The sequence below is a fragment of the Silurus meridionalis genome, chromosome 4 (genome assembly GCF_014805685.1).
Source record: "Silurus meridionalis isolate SWU-2019-XX chromosome 4, ASM1480568v1, whole genome shotgun sequence".
Taxonomy (NCBI): Eukaryota; Metazoa; Chordata; class Actinopteri; order Siluriformes; family Siluridae; genus Silurus; species Silurus meridionalis.
In genome coordinates, this window is record NC_060887.1 from 17,876,921 (window position 1) to 17,891,514 (window position 14,594).

A 14,594-nucleotide genomic window follows, 5' to 3' on the forward strand; every position below is an offset into this window, starting at 1 on the left:
GCTCTCACTCAACCATGGCTACACTAGCCACTCATTGGCATCTGTGAGAAAAAGCTTGATTGCACTTTCCTCAGGGTGTGCACCTGCTTTGTGACCTAGCATGATCAACAGTGGGAAAATATGCGGCAGTCAGCAGAATATCTCTACGATGCAGTTATTTTACCAGCTCACCAATCACTATACTATGATGTTGCTATTGTCATAGGTCAGTGGGTGACGCAAATAGTGTCAGGAGGAGACTATCATGTTCTCCCTTGGCTCCCATTTGAATTCTTCATATTTGCATGAAGTTAAACCTTTCTCAATATTTTCAAATCACCTGACACACCCACATATAGTCGCTTTTGTTACAGCCACCTAATGTCACCAGCCTTTGTAAATAATACACCACTGAAAATTCTGCTACTGGTACACCGAAGGTAGCGCAGCCTCCATCATTTACACTTTTATTAACAGCATTAACTTCTTCAGAAAATTGAGCTACAGTAGCTTGTCTGTTGGTTCGGACCACACGGGCCAGCCTTCACTCCCCACATGCATCATAGTGCCTCACCAAGCCATGACCCTGTCGCCGGTTCACCACTGTTCCTTCCTTGTATCATTTATGATAGATACTGACCACTGCAGATCAGGAACATCCCACAAGAGCTTAAATCCTTACGCATGCCTTTTTTTCCTGTTTTTAACACATCATCTTTGAGGACAAATTGTTCAGTTGCTGCCATGATTAACAGACAATCGGTGTTATTCGCTTTTTCCAGTCATAATGTTATAATGTTACCCCTGGATGTATTAATATGCATGTATTACACTGTAGCTTTGGGACATAACAATGATGAATCAGCTACACTTTCCTTACCCAACAGAACTGTTTAAAACTTTAACATTCATCATAGGCATAATTTGTTAAGGCGTCCTTGCGGTCTCAGTGCCCTAAGCAGCAGCTTTCATCCCTTATTTAATTGAGCTCCTTTTAATTAAATGTAGATTTTCATTAATTAACATGGAAGAATTTAATTTTTTTAGAACTACAAACTAAAATAAATATAAATATAAATTAAGGCTCTGTTTTTTTTATCTTATTTCATCAGCCTAAGGGATCAGTTTCCTGGCATTACTTTACTTTTCAATTCAAAAGGGATTCCAGTGAATACTGTATAGGCGTGCAATGAATCATATCGGGTAAAATTTTTTGAAGACTTCCAAACAAATCAGTGAGTCAGATATCTGGGATGTGTGAGTTGTGCGTCTCGTGGCACCGAGGTGGATCGAAATTTGACTCAAATTGATGTGTGGGTACTTCAGTGTTTATAGTTTTTCCAATGTTGCTTCAGTGCAGTTCTCCACTGAGAATATCTTTTGTACTGCATGTGAATCATTATTTATAACATGGCTGTCATCATGAAACTGCTACTCATTAATAAGTTTGGTTTCCCTTCAGAAACTCGTGCTGCGTCAACAACACTTTGGGAATGCTTCCGCATCGTTCATGAATCTCGTGAATCACGTGTGTAATCAGTCCAATGAAAAGTCACGACCAGGAGTGAAACCGGCACTAGCTTCTGTTTGTTCAGGAAGCACTCTGTGTGTGTTTGTCTTTAATGGTAAGCGGTGAAAAACAGAACAAAATTAAAGGGACTAAGAAGATGACGAAGCATTGCTTTTGTCCGTGTATTTCTCCCTGCCCCCGCTATATTACAGGGATACGCACAACCTGTGTGTCGTTTGTCTGGGAGTGGCGCATGCTATGTTGGTTCTTGAGGAAGCCAACTGCGCAGAATCTGCTCCCATGTCGATGCAAACGCTCTGCTCCTGAAGAGCACTCTTTGAGGAGGGTGCTCCCACTCCTCGTGGTTCTGTTCTTAGTTTCACTAAGGCAAAGCGGCGTTCAAGGACCTGGAGCTTGCAAATGGACCTGCCGGGTCCACGTTCTTTCGGCGTTTTTTTCCCTTTGCGATGAGAGCTCACAGCTCCGAACCATTCTTCCTATGAAGTGGGGCGTGGGGGGTGGAGGTCTGCTAAGACAACCCCTCAGCCAGCTATAAGAGGTAGTGACCTGTGCGATAGCCAAGCTTGAAATAGATTGGCCTGCCAATCAGCAGAAAGCTTGAACATACAGTAAGCTCGACAAGTGCTTTCTGCAACCTGCATCAATGCCTTCCCCGTCGGGGTCTGCTTTTTTTCCTGTACACCAAGGTGTCGCCCTCGTGTCCACGAAGAGGCACATATGGCTTATCGTTCTGAATAGGGATGTTCAGCAACTATGTTAATTCGATTGTCACCAGATTCCAGGAGGCCAAAAAGCAGTTGGCGGCATTCCAGCGATATCTCCCGTCGCTCTCGTGGGGCTGCTCGGCAGGCACAGTCCCAAGCACAACTCAGCACCTCGGGGCATTGTAAGGTGTAAAGGCAGAGTGTCACGACTCGCAATCCCTATTCAGAAGGCCTGGGAGTTGACAGATCTGAGGACCATCATCTTCAATAGAAGTGCACCTCAGTATACGGTGCCCCCTACCCCAGCACCCTCAGGGAGCTGGTTCATTAAGCCTGCTACTTTCAGTGCTTCAGGGCATGACCAGCTCCAGCAGACGCCCTCCTTGGTTTCTGCCTGGCACCATAAGAGGACTGAAAGGGTTCCCCGCCTCTGAGGAGGCCCCGAGAGCTGCACCAGAGTGTTGCTTCAGCTCTAGGCTTACCAGTGGTCAGTCTCGAGAGTGGTTAAGAGACTAGTAGCCTGGCAGGCTCTGAGCTATACTATTCAGTTGGGGCCTTGTTTACCCCGGTTCAACGGGGTGTGCGGCAACCTAATGGGGCCCAAGCAGGCTCTGGTCATGGAAGAAAAAGTAGATACTCTCTTGAGGAAGGAGGCTTTCAAGGTGGTCCCTCTATCATACAGAGAGTCCAGGTTCTACAGCCTGTAATTCATAGTCAAAAAGGACAGACGTCAAAAAGGATGGACGTCAAAAAGGGCGGAGGGTTGCGTTCTATACTGGATCTATCAACTAAACCGTTTACTTCTGAGACTAGTGTCCCAAATCAGGTTCGGACTGGTTTGTAATGATGGATCTGAAGGATGCATACTTTCAGGTTTCCATCCTCCAGCTCACAGGAAGTTCCTGGGGTTTGCTTTTGGGGCCAAAGCTTACCAATAACAGGTCCCACTGAAACTTCGGGGCGTCTGAATTGTAAATTATATTGACGTTGGTTGATATTGGCTTAATCGGTGCAGCTGGAAGTCTGGCATATCAATTGCCTAGAAATGCTGGCTGTGCTTTGAGCTCGGCTTTCCTTTAGAGGCCACCATGTGTTGGTCCATACGGACAACACTTCAGTGGTTTCCTACATCAACCACCAGGGGTGTCTGCGATCTTGCCTTCTGTACAAGCTGGCACGTCAGATCCTCCCAGGCCACTTAATCGGAAGCGGATGCCCTCTCGGGACAAGGGACAAGGCCCGGGGAATGGCGACTCCACCCGGATGTGGTGGAGGGAATCTGGGAGAGATTTACATAGCACAGGTGGACATGTTTGCGACTCAAGAGACATTGCACTTTCCCCTCTGGTTCTCCCCACCACACCCAGCCCCGCTAGGGCCAGATGTCATGGTACAGCAGCCGAGGCCACGCCTGTACGTCTTTCCCCCTGTCACGCTGCTCTAGGGAGTTCTAGAGAGAGTTCTGCGGCCCCTTCTTTCCTGAAATTTACTCCAGGCATGGCCAGTGCCTTTCTCTAAACTTAATTGGGGAATGTGCTTGAGGCATTCTTCCCTCCTTCTTTTCAGGACCCAGACCAGGAGAAACCTGCACTGGACATATACGTCCACAGAACGGAACTGTGGTGGAAGTCAGAGCAGCTATTAGTCTGCTATGGCCCTCTGAGGAGAGTTCTCCTTGTAAACAAGCAGACGCTCAGCAGGTGGATTGTGGATGCTATTTCATCCTCTTTTGAGTCCTCTGGTATCTCGCTCCTTTAGGGGTCAGAGCTCACTCACCTCAGAGTGTGGCAGCCTGCAAGGCTTTGTCCTCTGGACTCTCCTCCAAGACATGTGCAATGCTGTGGGCTGGTCCACCCCGCTGACATTTGTCAGTTTTTTTAGCCTTGACCTTAGTGCCACTTCAGGCCCTTTTGTCCTTTAACCTAGCTGTGCCCATCCACACTAGGCAGAGATTGGTCAGACTGGCATTATTAGACTCTTCTTCCCAAAGCGTTGCTGATGCAGCTCGAGTTCCTAAAGGGTAACGCCTCCAGGTTATGTATGTAACTAGGGTTCTCAGAGGGAACGAGACGCTGCATCTCCATGCCACACTGCCTGAATCCCTGCAGCGCTTCCTTCCCTTTTCAGTAGCTAGCACCGGTTTCACTCCATGTGCTTTTGTAGTGAGGAATAAATCGCAGTGTTTCCTCACTCGGCTTTAGTATTCAGGCTTTCCTCGTGAACCAGGCATACAACTGAAGAAAATTGTGTGTGTTGTTCTGGATTGTGGCACAGAAAAGCTTCATAATGAGTCAGTGCTTGTAATTAGATTAGTATTGCTGGTATTGATTCATGTTTTTTTTTTGCAGTAGCAGTAAATCATGATATTTAGGGTCGGAATTGCTTGCACACTTAACTGGTTATGTTAATGGTATTACTAGCACACTTTTTGTGTACTGTTTTATGGTTTATATGAGTGCGTGTGTGTGTGTGTGTGTGTGTGTGTGTGTGTGTGTATGTGTGTGTCTTGTTTTCACATTTGAATTAAGTGGCAATGCCCTGTGAGTCAGAGGTCCTAATCAAATTAACCACGAGGTGCAGCGATATAGAGAGAGCGAGTGAGTGAGAGAGTGTTTTAAAGGAAGAAAAGTGCTAAGGGGGCTGCAAACACCAAGAAAATGTTGACGAGTATGTCCTGCTATGTTAAGACAGAGAGATGGAGAGAATTTGAGGATAAATGAGTGGGATGAAACAAGTACCAATTGATAGCTTTTAAAGGAAGAGCATATAGGCAGTTAGTGTAATACATTAGGAATGAAAATAAAATGGAAAAAGTTCATAATGGATACTTTGTGTTTTGCTTTTGGAATATTAATGCTAATCCTGAATATGATAATTAGTGGACAATAACGGTGTGCAATGATTCATTCATTGCTAAGCATAACCTATTTCTCTCTCTGTCTTTCTTTTTTCAGAGTGTTAAACCTAGACCATTTTTGCACAACTACATGGAGGAGCACAACTGAGTCCCTTTCTCACCTTCACTTTTTCATTCTTCCCCCAAACTCTGCATGATCCTGGGGGATGAGCTCAGAAGAAAAGAGCTCCACCATGTCCCAAAAGATCTCCTCTATATCCCGCAGCAACAGCAGCACCTCCTCCAAACATGACAGCCGACAGGTGAGTATCACTGTGTGTTTTTGTGTCTCTGTGTGTTATGTTCTGATAGAAATCTGAAAGCAATAAACTGCATACACACTGTTTTCTGCTGTAAAATTGCAACTAATAGTTAGCTTAGTGTGTATACAGAAGATTTTAACCAGGTCTTTATTTGTGTTGTGTGGATGATGTGATATGAACTTTCTTTTTTATTTGTTACTTTGGTATTTACCTTTATTTCCCATTCACCCTTCTCCAAAAGTCTCTTCTACACAAAATCTTTTCTACACGGTATTTCACACATTCTGAAAAGTTAATTTGCGATTTTGACTCTTTACCACAGAGAAACTGATATCTAAAGTTTTTAGCGCAACAGGGAATAAAATCCAACATTACTTTTATTTAAGCATGCTAGTATTGTATAATAACCAGTGTATTAAAAAACAGAACATTATGTTTTCCCTTCAGCAGGAAATTTGTTACTTTTGTTGAGTAATGGGGGTGGATTTGGCAACATAACAGAAAAGGAAGCTATGTAATCACTGGTCTCGATGTCGGGGTAAACATAGAAGCATCCGAAAGTAACAGTGAAAGCAGGAATATTTTGAAAACCCTATGACGCACCTCAGAGGAGTTGGGACTTTCCGCAAAGTTTCTATATAATGTCCAGTGTTTTGTATATGCAGCAAAGTTTACTGTTGATACCTCAGCTTGGATCTTCAAAATCTTCTATTTTTTTTTTTTTTTTCCCACTGAAACACCTGCAGCTTGGTGGATTGGTTATGCTAAGTTGTCTCTATGTGGCAATATGTATGTGAAGGAGTTCCTGCAATGTACCTCATAACCTATATTATTTACAAGATAGACTCTTTGGTTCACCAAGACCCTGGCCATAATAAAGTGCTGTCTGAAGATGAATGAATAGCGTATTGCTAGTGATGGGATTGTAAATAAATACACTGAATAACATTTACTGATCATTTTGCTCTGGCCTGCCACCTACACAAATCTAAAACGATAAATAATACAATTTGAGATGATTGTTATTTAACAAATTGTTAGTGACATAGTTTAGTTATACTGATTCAGGGAGTTAAACTTTGCAAAACATTATCAGATTTACATCCCCTCTTTCAACCGATGTTGTGTATGTGTTGGGTACAGTATATGGGTCCTATGTGGTACAAAACCCTACTATATGGACACCTGACTTAAGATTTGTATGTGCTTTTTGGACCCATTTGATATTTAATGAATATTAAATGTATAAATGTAGTTAGTAAGAAAAAGACAATGAACAAACTTTCTTTTCTTTTAACCTTGTCTTGTTATTAATGTTGGCAAAATGATTTGTTAAATGGCGCATTCAAACATAAAAAAAAAAAAACATTTACTATTAAACATGTATAATATGTTATACAGCCTAGTATAATTGGACAGCCAGCATCCTCATTTTTGAACTTTCTAATTTTTATTTTTTGTATCTTTGTGTGTGGGTGTGCGTATGAGTGGGTGTACTGTATTCCTTTGCATACTTAATTAACCATATAAAGGCAGGAAAGCCTATCCTGAAAAAGAGACTATAATCTCTAAACCCCTGCTTGAGCTACATCTAAAAAGCTCATTACTCCTGAACAGAGCCATGCTTCACAGATCAGTGGATTGACACCACGCTTTTGCACACGCTATGATCATTGAGCTTTTGTCACAGAAAGGAAGTTGATAATCTCACCCGGTTGGTTAATGGCCATCGCTGCTGAATGTGGATCAATCGACTTACTGTAGCTGAAAGCTGATCTCCAAGATTCAAAGGAAAAAAGCAATTCTGTTTGGTGTTTAGTGACTTTTTTGCATTACGGTGCTTTGGAGAAAAAATATTCCTGTATTAGCCCACAGACTGGCAAACAGATTTAAAGCAAGTGTAGTTGAAAATGTCTTTATGAGTCAGAAGGCTCATTAGAATATAGAATTCTAAATTCAATGACCAAGAACCCAAAAGTGACGAATACGGTAGTTTGACTTGTATATTTTTGATCATTGAGTTTATAATTTTCAGTAACTACACAGCACCATTCACACACACATTCACAAATTGGGGGGATTTAGCATAACTAGTCTACCTACTGACATGGTTTTGGGTTGCATTAAACAGAAGGACCCTGAGGAAACGTATAAGGACACAGGCAGGCCATACAAAATGCTGCACAGACAATTAAGAAGTAACCTGGACCCTGGAGCTATAAGACAGCAACACTACTCACTGTACCACCATGTCACCCTTTTCTTAACAAGGACTGTTAAAGAAAAAGATACACCAGAAATTATCCTGGTGAGGTAGCTGGAGTAGCCTACAACTGCATGGTGCTGCCTGGGTGTTTCCTAGCTCACACACCCTGCAAACTGTGTTTGATAAGTCTACAGTGAAATGCCATGGCATCTGTCTGTGATCAGGGTGATGCAACAGCAGTGCCATCCACACCACAGGAGTAATGCAGCAACAGAGTTGCTCGCCTCGACCAAATGCTCAATGCATTTTAAAATAGAAAAGCAAAGTCCTGACATCCTTTCCTTCGAGATGCTGTGCTGTGGTCTTATACAGGTCAAAACAAGATGCTCTAAAAATATACATGAACTGAAAAAAGTAGTACCTGCTTGAAACTATGCCAAAATACTGTTCAACAGAAAGGTTATTGAAAAAAAGAATTTCATTTTTAATCTTGTTAAAGTTTTAATAACTACTATTTTTGTGCTTTTTGATTACCTAATTCCACATTTAGTTACAATTTGTCAATAAACTCCACTATTCTGGGAATTGGAGTGTGTTTAAGAAGATTTGTACTAATTTTGTCAGAAAAGCAGGTGTGACTAGGTGAGTGAGGACTGGATGGAAGGGAAGGACAGTACTGTACATTACTCAAGTACTGGACAGGCATAAAAAATCTGGTTAAGTTAAGTGGCAGCGGCGGACACAGCGGGTCATTGAGGCGAACTGCCACTGGGTAGAACGCTTCGGAGTTTAGGAAAGGCCGGATGAAGTGTGACGCGAGCCCCTAGGTGGCTGCCCCAAGCACCCAAGCGACGCCCTCTGTGACGGTCTGGACCATGTTGTCAGCAAAACCCAGGGGCCAGGCGAACATCTTGGAGAAACCTGGGGGTAGAGCAACATAGACAGCGAGGATTGGGCATTGGGTGGCACCCTCCGCGGGACTCTGGAGCGGAGCAGGGCCCTCGGTGGGGCAAGATGGCCGCCCAGCCGGACGTGCACGCAGAGGAACCGGAAGTGCGCGCCGCATGCCTGGAAGATCCTGACAAATTTAGCCTCAAAGCCATTAGTAAGCAGGTACTAATGTGCAATCAGGAGTACTGGGGTGCAGTTACCATTACATTTCATCCCGAAGGTGTTCAGAGCTCTGTAGAAGGCCACTCCAACCCATGTAATCCATATACAGTATTCATGGACCTGGCTTTGTGTACAGGGGCATTGTCATTCTGTAACAGGTCTGGGTCTCCTGATTCTATTGAAGCAAACATTTAATGCTACAGCATCCGAACACATTCTATACAATTGTGTGAGTCCAGCATTGTGTTAAAAGTTTGGGAAAGAACCTCAGATAGCTGGAAAAGTCAAGTGTCCCAAAACGTTTGTCCATTGAACTGGTCTAATGGTGGAGTTCTTTCATAAAGTTTTATAGACATTTAGGACCTCTTAATATTTTTTCTCTAGAATTGTCTAGTAATTGTCTATTGTAAATGGTGTACACTTAATATTAATCATTGCTGATTTCTGTGTGTGATTGTGCATGTAATCGTATGGTTTGTTTGTGTACAGGACAGCTGGGAGATTGTTGAAGGGCTGCGGGGTGGTTTAGGAAACATTCAGCCACCTGAAAAACAGGAGGGCTATATGCTGAAGAGAAGAAAATGGCCCATGAAAGGCTGGCACAAGGTCAGTATGTGTGTGTGTGTGTGTGTGTGTGTGTGTGTGTGTGTGTGTAGCAGTCACTTTCACTCACTTGTCCTCATTATATCAACAGCCTTTCGCATAGTGGGTTTCAACTGATTGTGGCTGTTTGATGAATGATTGTCTTGCATACTGACATCTCTCTCTCACACACACACCCACACACACATACACATACATCATTATTATAATCATCGTCACTGTTTTCACTATGTCTGCTTCAGATGTGTGCTTATTGGATGCTTCTAGAAGTGGGTGTGTGATGCATTAGCTGATTACATACATAATAATAAGAATAAAATAAATAACTGCTTGTCGCTTTCTGAGTGGATTTGTGCGGGTGGATGGCAGGTGATAGTTACAGAATTGAAAATCTTTGGTTCTATTGAAAGCTTGAGAAAAAGCTGTTCTGAGTAATTATAATTAGCTCAGCCTTGTAGGCTGTTTCAAGATTGCATGTGGTGAATTTTGTTGTTTTTTTTCTACACTGTTGCTGGGTAGTCAAGTGGAGATTTTTCAACACATTTATTTCCATTTTTTTCCTCGCACCATTAGCATTGCCCAAACACATGAGAAAAGGAGGATGAAACCTGAATAAAAGTATTAAGCAATCTAATACAAACTTTCACTTACACTCTGTTATCTGTCTCTCTGTCTCACCTCTCTTTTGCCTCTCTCTCTCTCTCTCTCTCTCTCTCTCTTGCTTCACCTTTCTGTGCACAGAGATACTTCCTCTTGGATAAGGGAATCCTGAAGTATGCCAAGTGCTCAGCAGATGTGAGTATAAAGAATATCCATCGTTCATGTGTCACATGGCGTATGCATCATCCTCAAAAGCTCTTGCTCACACAAATTCCCCCGCTCTCTATTGTTTGCAGCAGGTGGGGTTCTGCCTCCTCCTCTGCGTTTTTTTTTTTCAGCTTTTAACTGTAGTTTTATTTGATAGCCTTTTGACGTCTCATTTGGTAGCTGAACCAAACCATAAGCGAGTTTCAAGTAGACCATTTTTCTCAGTTCAGGAAAAAGGTGTCCAGATTCTTGTTTGTGGTAATTGCATGTACACAGCAGACACAGTGGATGCACATTAAGTTGACAGATTTTGGAGTACCCAGCTTGCATTTTTACACAACTTTTTTATATCATAGTGTTGTTTCGATTGATGGTTAAGCAGAAGATCCTGCTGTGTTTATAGATCGAGAAGGGCAAACTTCATGGCCGCATTGACGTGGGTCTGTCTGTCATGGCCATAAAGAAGAAGTCCAAGTGTATTGATCTGGATGCAGAGGAAAACATCTACCATCTGAAGGTAAACATCAGTAAGAAATACAATTAACCTATTAGACATATAGAAACAAGTGATTAATGAAACTTAATTGTGATTCAAAAAGACTCTATCTAAAATGTACTATTTTAAAACCCAGCTGGGTTGTACAGCCTGTGATTTCTAAAACTTTAGCCATGGCATAGGTTTTTAGAAACTATTGATTTAAAGTGAACTTAACCCTAATGTTAGTGGACAAAGCATCAGTAAAACTAGCTTATAATGTGCCCCTGAACCATACTGTGTGTAAATCTTTTTGAGAGAGAAAGTCCAAGTGACAGCATGCTGAAGTGCTTTCAGTAAAAAAAAAAAACAGTCAATAGTGTTTGACATACATCACAGTGCATATGTAATGGAAAATGTCAAGTATATAATGTTTTTTTCCCAGATGTATTCTCATATTGGTGTTCATACCACCATAGAAATGCTTAGAAGCATCAATTTTGTTTTCTTGGGCCCTAAATATCAAAGATAAAACATTTCACAGCTGTGCTAAGATGTCCAAAATAAATTCTCTTGGGGTACAGATGTGAGAAAAGTGTGCAGACTTCCTGACTTTCTGACTATGTGCGCACAGATTAAGTCCCAGGAGCTATTTGATGAATGGGTATGTAAGCTGCGACACCATCGGATGTACAGGCAGAATGAAATCGCCATGCTGCCCTCTGAGAAACCACACTTCAGCCCTCACTTCCCCGCCACCTCTTCTCCCAACTTCAACGAGAGCCAAGCTGCCAGAAAGGTAGATCTCAGGCATGGCTTAAGTCACATGTTTGTTATAGTTCAATCCATCACTGCATTTATTCCACTATGAGCTAGAAGGATCCAAAGATACACTAATCACAAAGTATAGGTAGGAAATAAAACGTGGTGGGGCACAGTGTTAAAGAACAAATTAAACACAGTTTTTAGCTTGGGATTTAAATCATTATACAAATAATTAATTGCAATATGTTTTATTGCATTTATACCACAGCAATTTGGCAACAGTTATGTTGCCTTTATTAATTAATTAACGACACATTGTACATTATATCCATTTACACTGTTACTATTAAAGTACAATCAGAATCATGTTTTCAGGAATTTGTAGTAAAACTGCTTATAAAAAATAGAGGATGTGACATGTAATTGTAACAGGAATTGATATGTAGGATACAACAAATGTATACGTATTTATATCTAGGGATACAGTAACATTTATCTGGGTTTTATTTTTGCTCAGCGTGCATCTCTTGCCAAGCAGACTTCTCTTCACTCACCGATCATCTTTAGCAGTCAAGCTAAGGTGGCTGCCTGGCTCCAGTGCTCCGACGACATGGACAGATGTTCCAAAGGTGTGTATTTATGTACACACATGCACAACTTACTATTACTGACTCTGACAGCACCATGTCTGCATGTCAGCTTATATCTCCTTGTTTTTATATCATGTCTTTATGCCATGTGGATCCAGCCTTCTCCTCTATTATCCTTTCTCTCTGTTTTTCTCCATTTGTTTTTCTCTCTCCTTCCGTTTGCTATATCTGTTACTCTCTCACACCCTCTCTCCCTCTCTCACATGCACACACAGAGCTGTCTGAATGTGAGACTCAGTTGCTGGAGCTGAATCACCTGCTAAGGAGTATGGAGGTTCTTCACCGCACCTACTCTGCGCCAGCTATCAATGCACTGCAGGTATTCTTTTTTATATCATAGAACAGAACAGAACAGCATAGAGTCTGCATTTAATTTCACTGGAAATACTAGATGTGCACATATATATGTGAAAAGTTAGACATACTAGAAAAAGGTTTTCTAGGAATTTCAATGAACTTAATGTGGGAAGAAATAGTCAAAATAGTCATTAACTACTGAACAAATTATTAGGCTTTTTTCTGCCAGACACACCATCACATACAAGTGTGAGAGATCAAGTGGTTACACAAGAGAAAGTAGTTATAGACTGATGTGGTAAAAAGGACATCATTCAGTTATTTAAAAATTAATTTTAAAAACTGCATAGTTACGTTTACTGTGATAAAAGCTAAAGAAGCCTTTTGTCACATGTACATTACAGCAAAGTAAAAAAAAAAACTTCTTCACATATCCCAAGTTTGTAGGTAGTTGGGGTCTTAGAGCAGGGTAAGCCATGATACAGCAATCAGGGAGCAAAGAAGGTTAAGGGGCCATAGCTGACAGCTATGGATATATATTATCAGGAAGAAAATATATCAATTCTCGTGTTTTATTGGAGGAACTGGTAGTTTAAGATTTTAGACCTTGGGTTGTAAAGTTTTAAATTTAAGTCCCAGTGCCTCCCAATCAACCACTGCTGTGCCCTTGAGCAAGGTCTCTGCTCAGTGGGTAAAAATGAGATAAATTTAAGGTCCCCCCTGAATTAGGATGTAAAATATTTTCTGATAGTAGGTTTGTGTTCATTTCACCAAGGAATGCACACAAAACACTAGCTATGGCTAACAGCACATCCCACATTCTTAACTATTTAAATGACAGTTGTAGTAGCTTGGCATTTAAAAGAAAAACACATTTCATCAATTCACTGAATTTATATTACATGCTAGAGTTTAAAGTGGCAAAAATGCAGACTTAGGAAGCAGTGTGTGTGCAGCCTTTGCGAGAGCATGATAATGTTATCCAGGCCAGAGGAACTCTAAATGCACTTACATTTTTTACAGCTATTAGTTATTACTTTTTTAGCTATTGGCTACTGTTGCTACATTATTAATGGAGGCAAAATGTGTCTGACTCCAATCCAAATAGTTCCAGAATCTATTTCCCTGTCTCATCTAAGCATTTTGATTTTGTGAAATGCATCTTTTTAAACAGATACAGCTTTTTGTTTGTATTTTTTTCCCATTTAGTTCTTTTATTATGGCCTGCTGCTCAACATGATAAAAAAACTATAAATAAAATATCAATTTAATTATCTGTCTTGCAGGCTTTTACATATGACAGTCCTAAAAAAGAAAAAAGACAGAAGAAATGGCTTTCCAAACATTATGGCAAGGACAACAAAACAATGCTGCAGGTATTGTACACTTTGTCCTGAAGCATATTAAATTTGTTTTGTATTTAAATGATTTGTGCTAGTTTATGGCATGTTTCTATTATTGCTGTGAGACGTTTGCAGTTCTGAGCTGCTCGGATGTCACATGGTGTCACGGTCTTCCGGGTTTGCGGCGTGCGCTTACGGTCCGTCAATTGGGCATAGAGACTGAGCCACTGCCTTCCCCCTGCAGGTCCAGGCCTTAGACGGGCACACTCTTTACCACGCATCTCGCCATACCAAGCCACTGCTTGTTACCATCTCCAAACACCAGGAGTGGCTCTTGTTCCTGGTCATTCCCTCGTCCGATGCTCGTGTCATGCTTGGTTTTCCCTGACTCTGGAAACACAACCCCTATCTAGATTGGAACAGTGGACAAGTCCTAGAATGGGTGGGTGCCCTGCCAGACTCGCCACGTCAGAAGCCTATACCTGATCTCAGCTCTATCCCGGCAGTCTACCATGACTTTCAGCGTCAAAGCATCCTCCCTGCCACCACACTGGCCATACGACTGTGCCATCGACCTGCTACCTGGAACCTCTCCTCCCCATGGACGTTTATACCATGTGAATAGACTTGAGCAGGAGGCCATGCACCAGTACATTCAGGAGTCTCCTGAATTCCGGACTGTGCTCCAACGCCTTCTTCAAAACGGCCTGTACGCCAAGGCTGAAAAATGTGAATTTCACGTCACCACCACCTTCATCTTGGGGTTCATACTCTCAGCCAGGAAGATACAGATGGACCTGGGCCGAATCCAGGCAGTCAAAAGCCAGCCTTACCCTGATTCCCCCAAGATTTATCCGGGTTTATAGCTCTATTGTGCCCCCCTTCACCAGCTCACCTTCACCCATTGGCCGTTCCTGTGGGACTCTGAGGCTGAACAGGCCTTCTCAAAACTTAAAGACCTC

The 14,594-nt window shown here is 42.0% G+C and overlaps 1 protein-coding gene across 2 annotated transcripts in view; it reads left to right on the top strand.

Moving 5' to 3' along the window:
• osbpl3b (oxysterol binding protein-like 3b) overlaps nt 1-14,594 on the top strand; it is a 57,093-nt gene that overhangs the window by 20,608 nt on the left and 21,891 nt on the right. For both annotated transcript variants that reach the window (XM_046847317.1, XM_046847319.1), the window contains exons 2-9: nt 5,169-5,373; nt 9,182-9,298; nt 10,037-10,090; nt 10,506-10,619; nt 11,212-11,376; nt 11,860-11,971; nt 12,208-12,311; nt 13,576-13,665. In XM_046847317.1, the coding sequence (XP_046703273.1) occupies nt 5,278-5,373; nt 9,182-9,298; nt 10,037-10,090; nt 10,506-10,619; nt 11,212-11,376; nt 11,860-11,971; nt 12,208-12,311; nt 13,576-13,665 (852 nt within the window). In that variant the 5' untranslated portion in view covers nt 5,169-5,277. The remainder of the gene's footprint in view (nt 1-5,168; nt 5,374-9,181; nt 9,299-10,036; nt 10,091-10,505; nt 10,620-11,211; nt 11,377-11,859; nt 11,972-12,207; nt 12,312-13,575; nt 13,666-14,594) is intronic.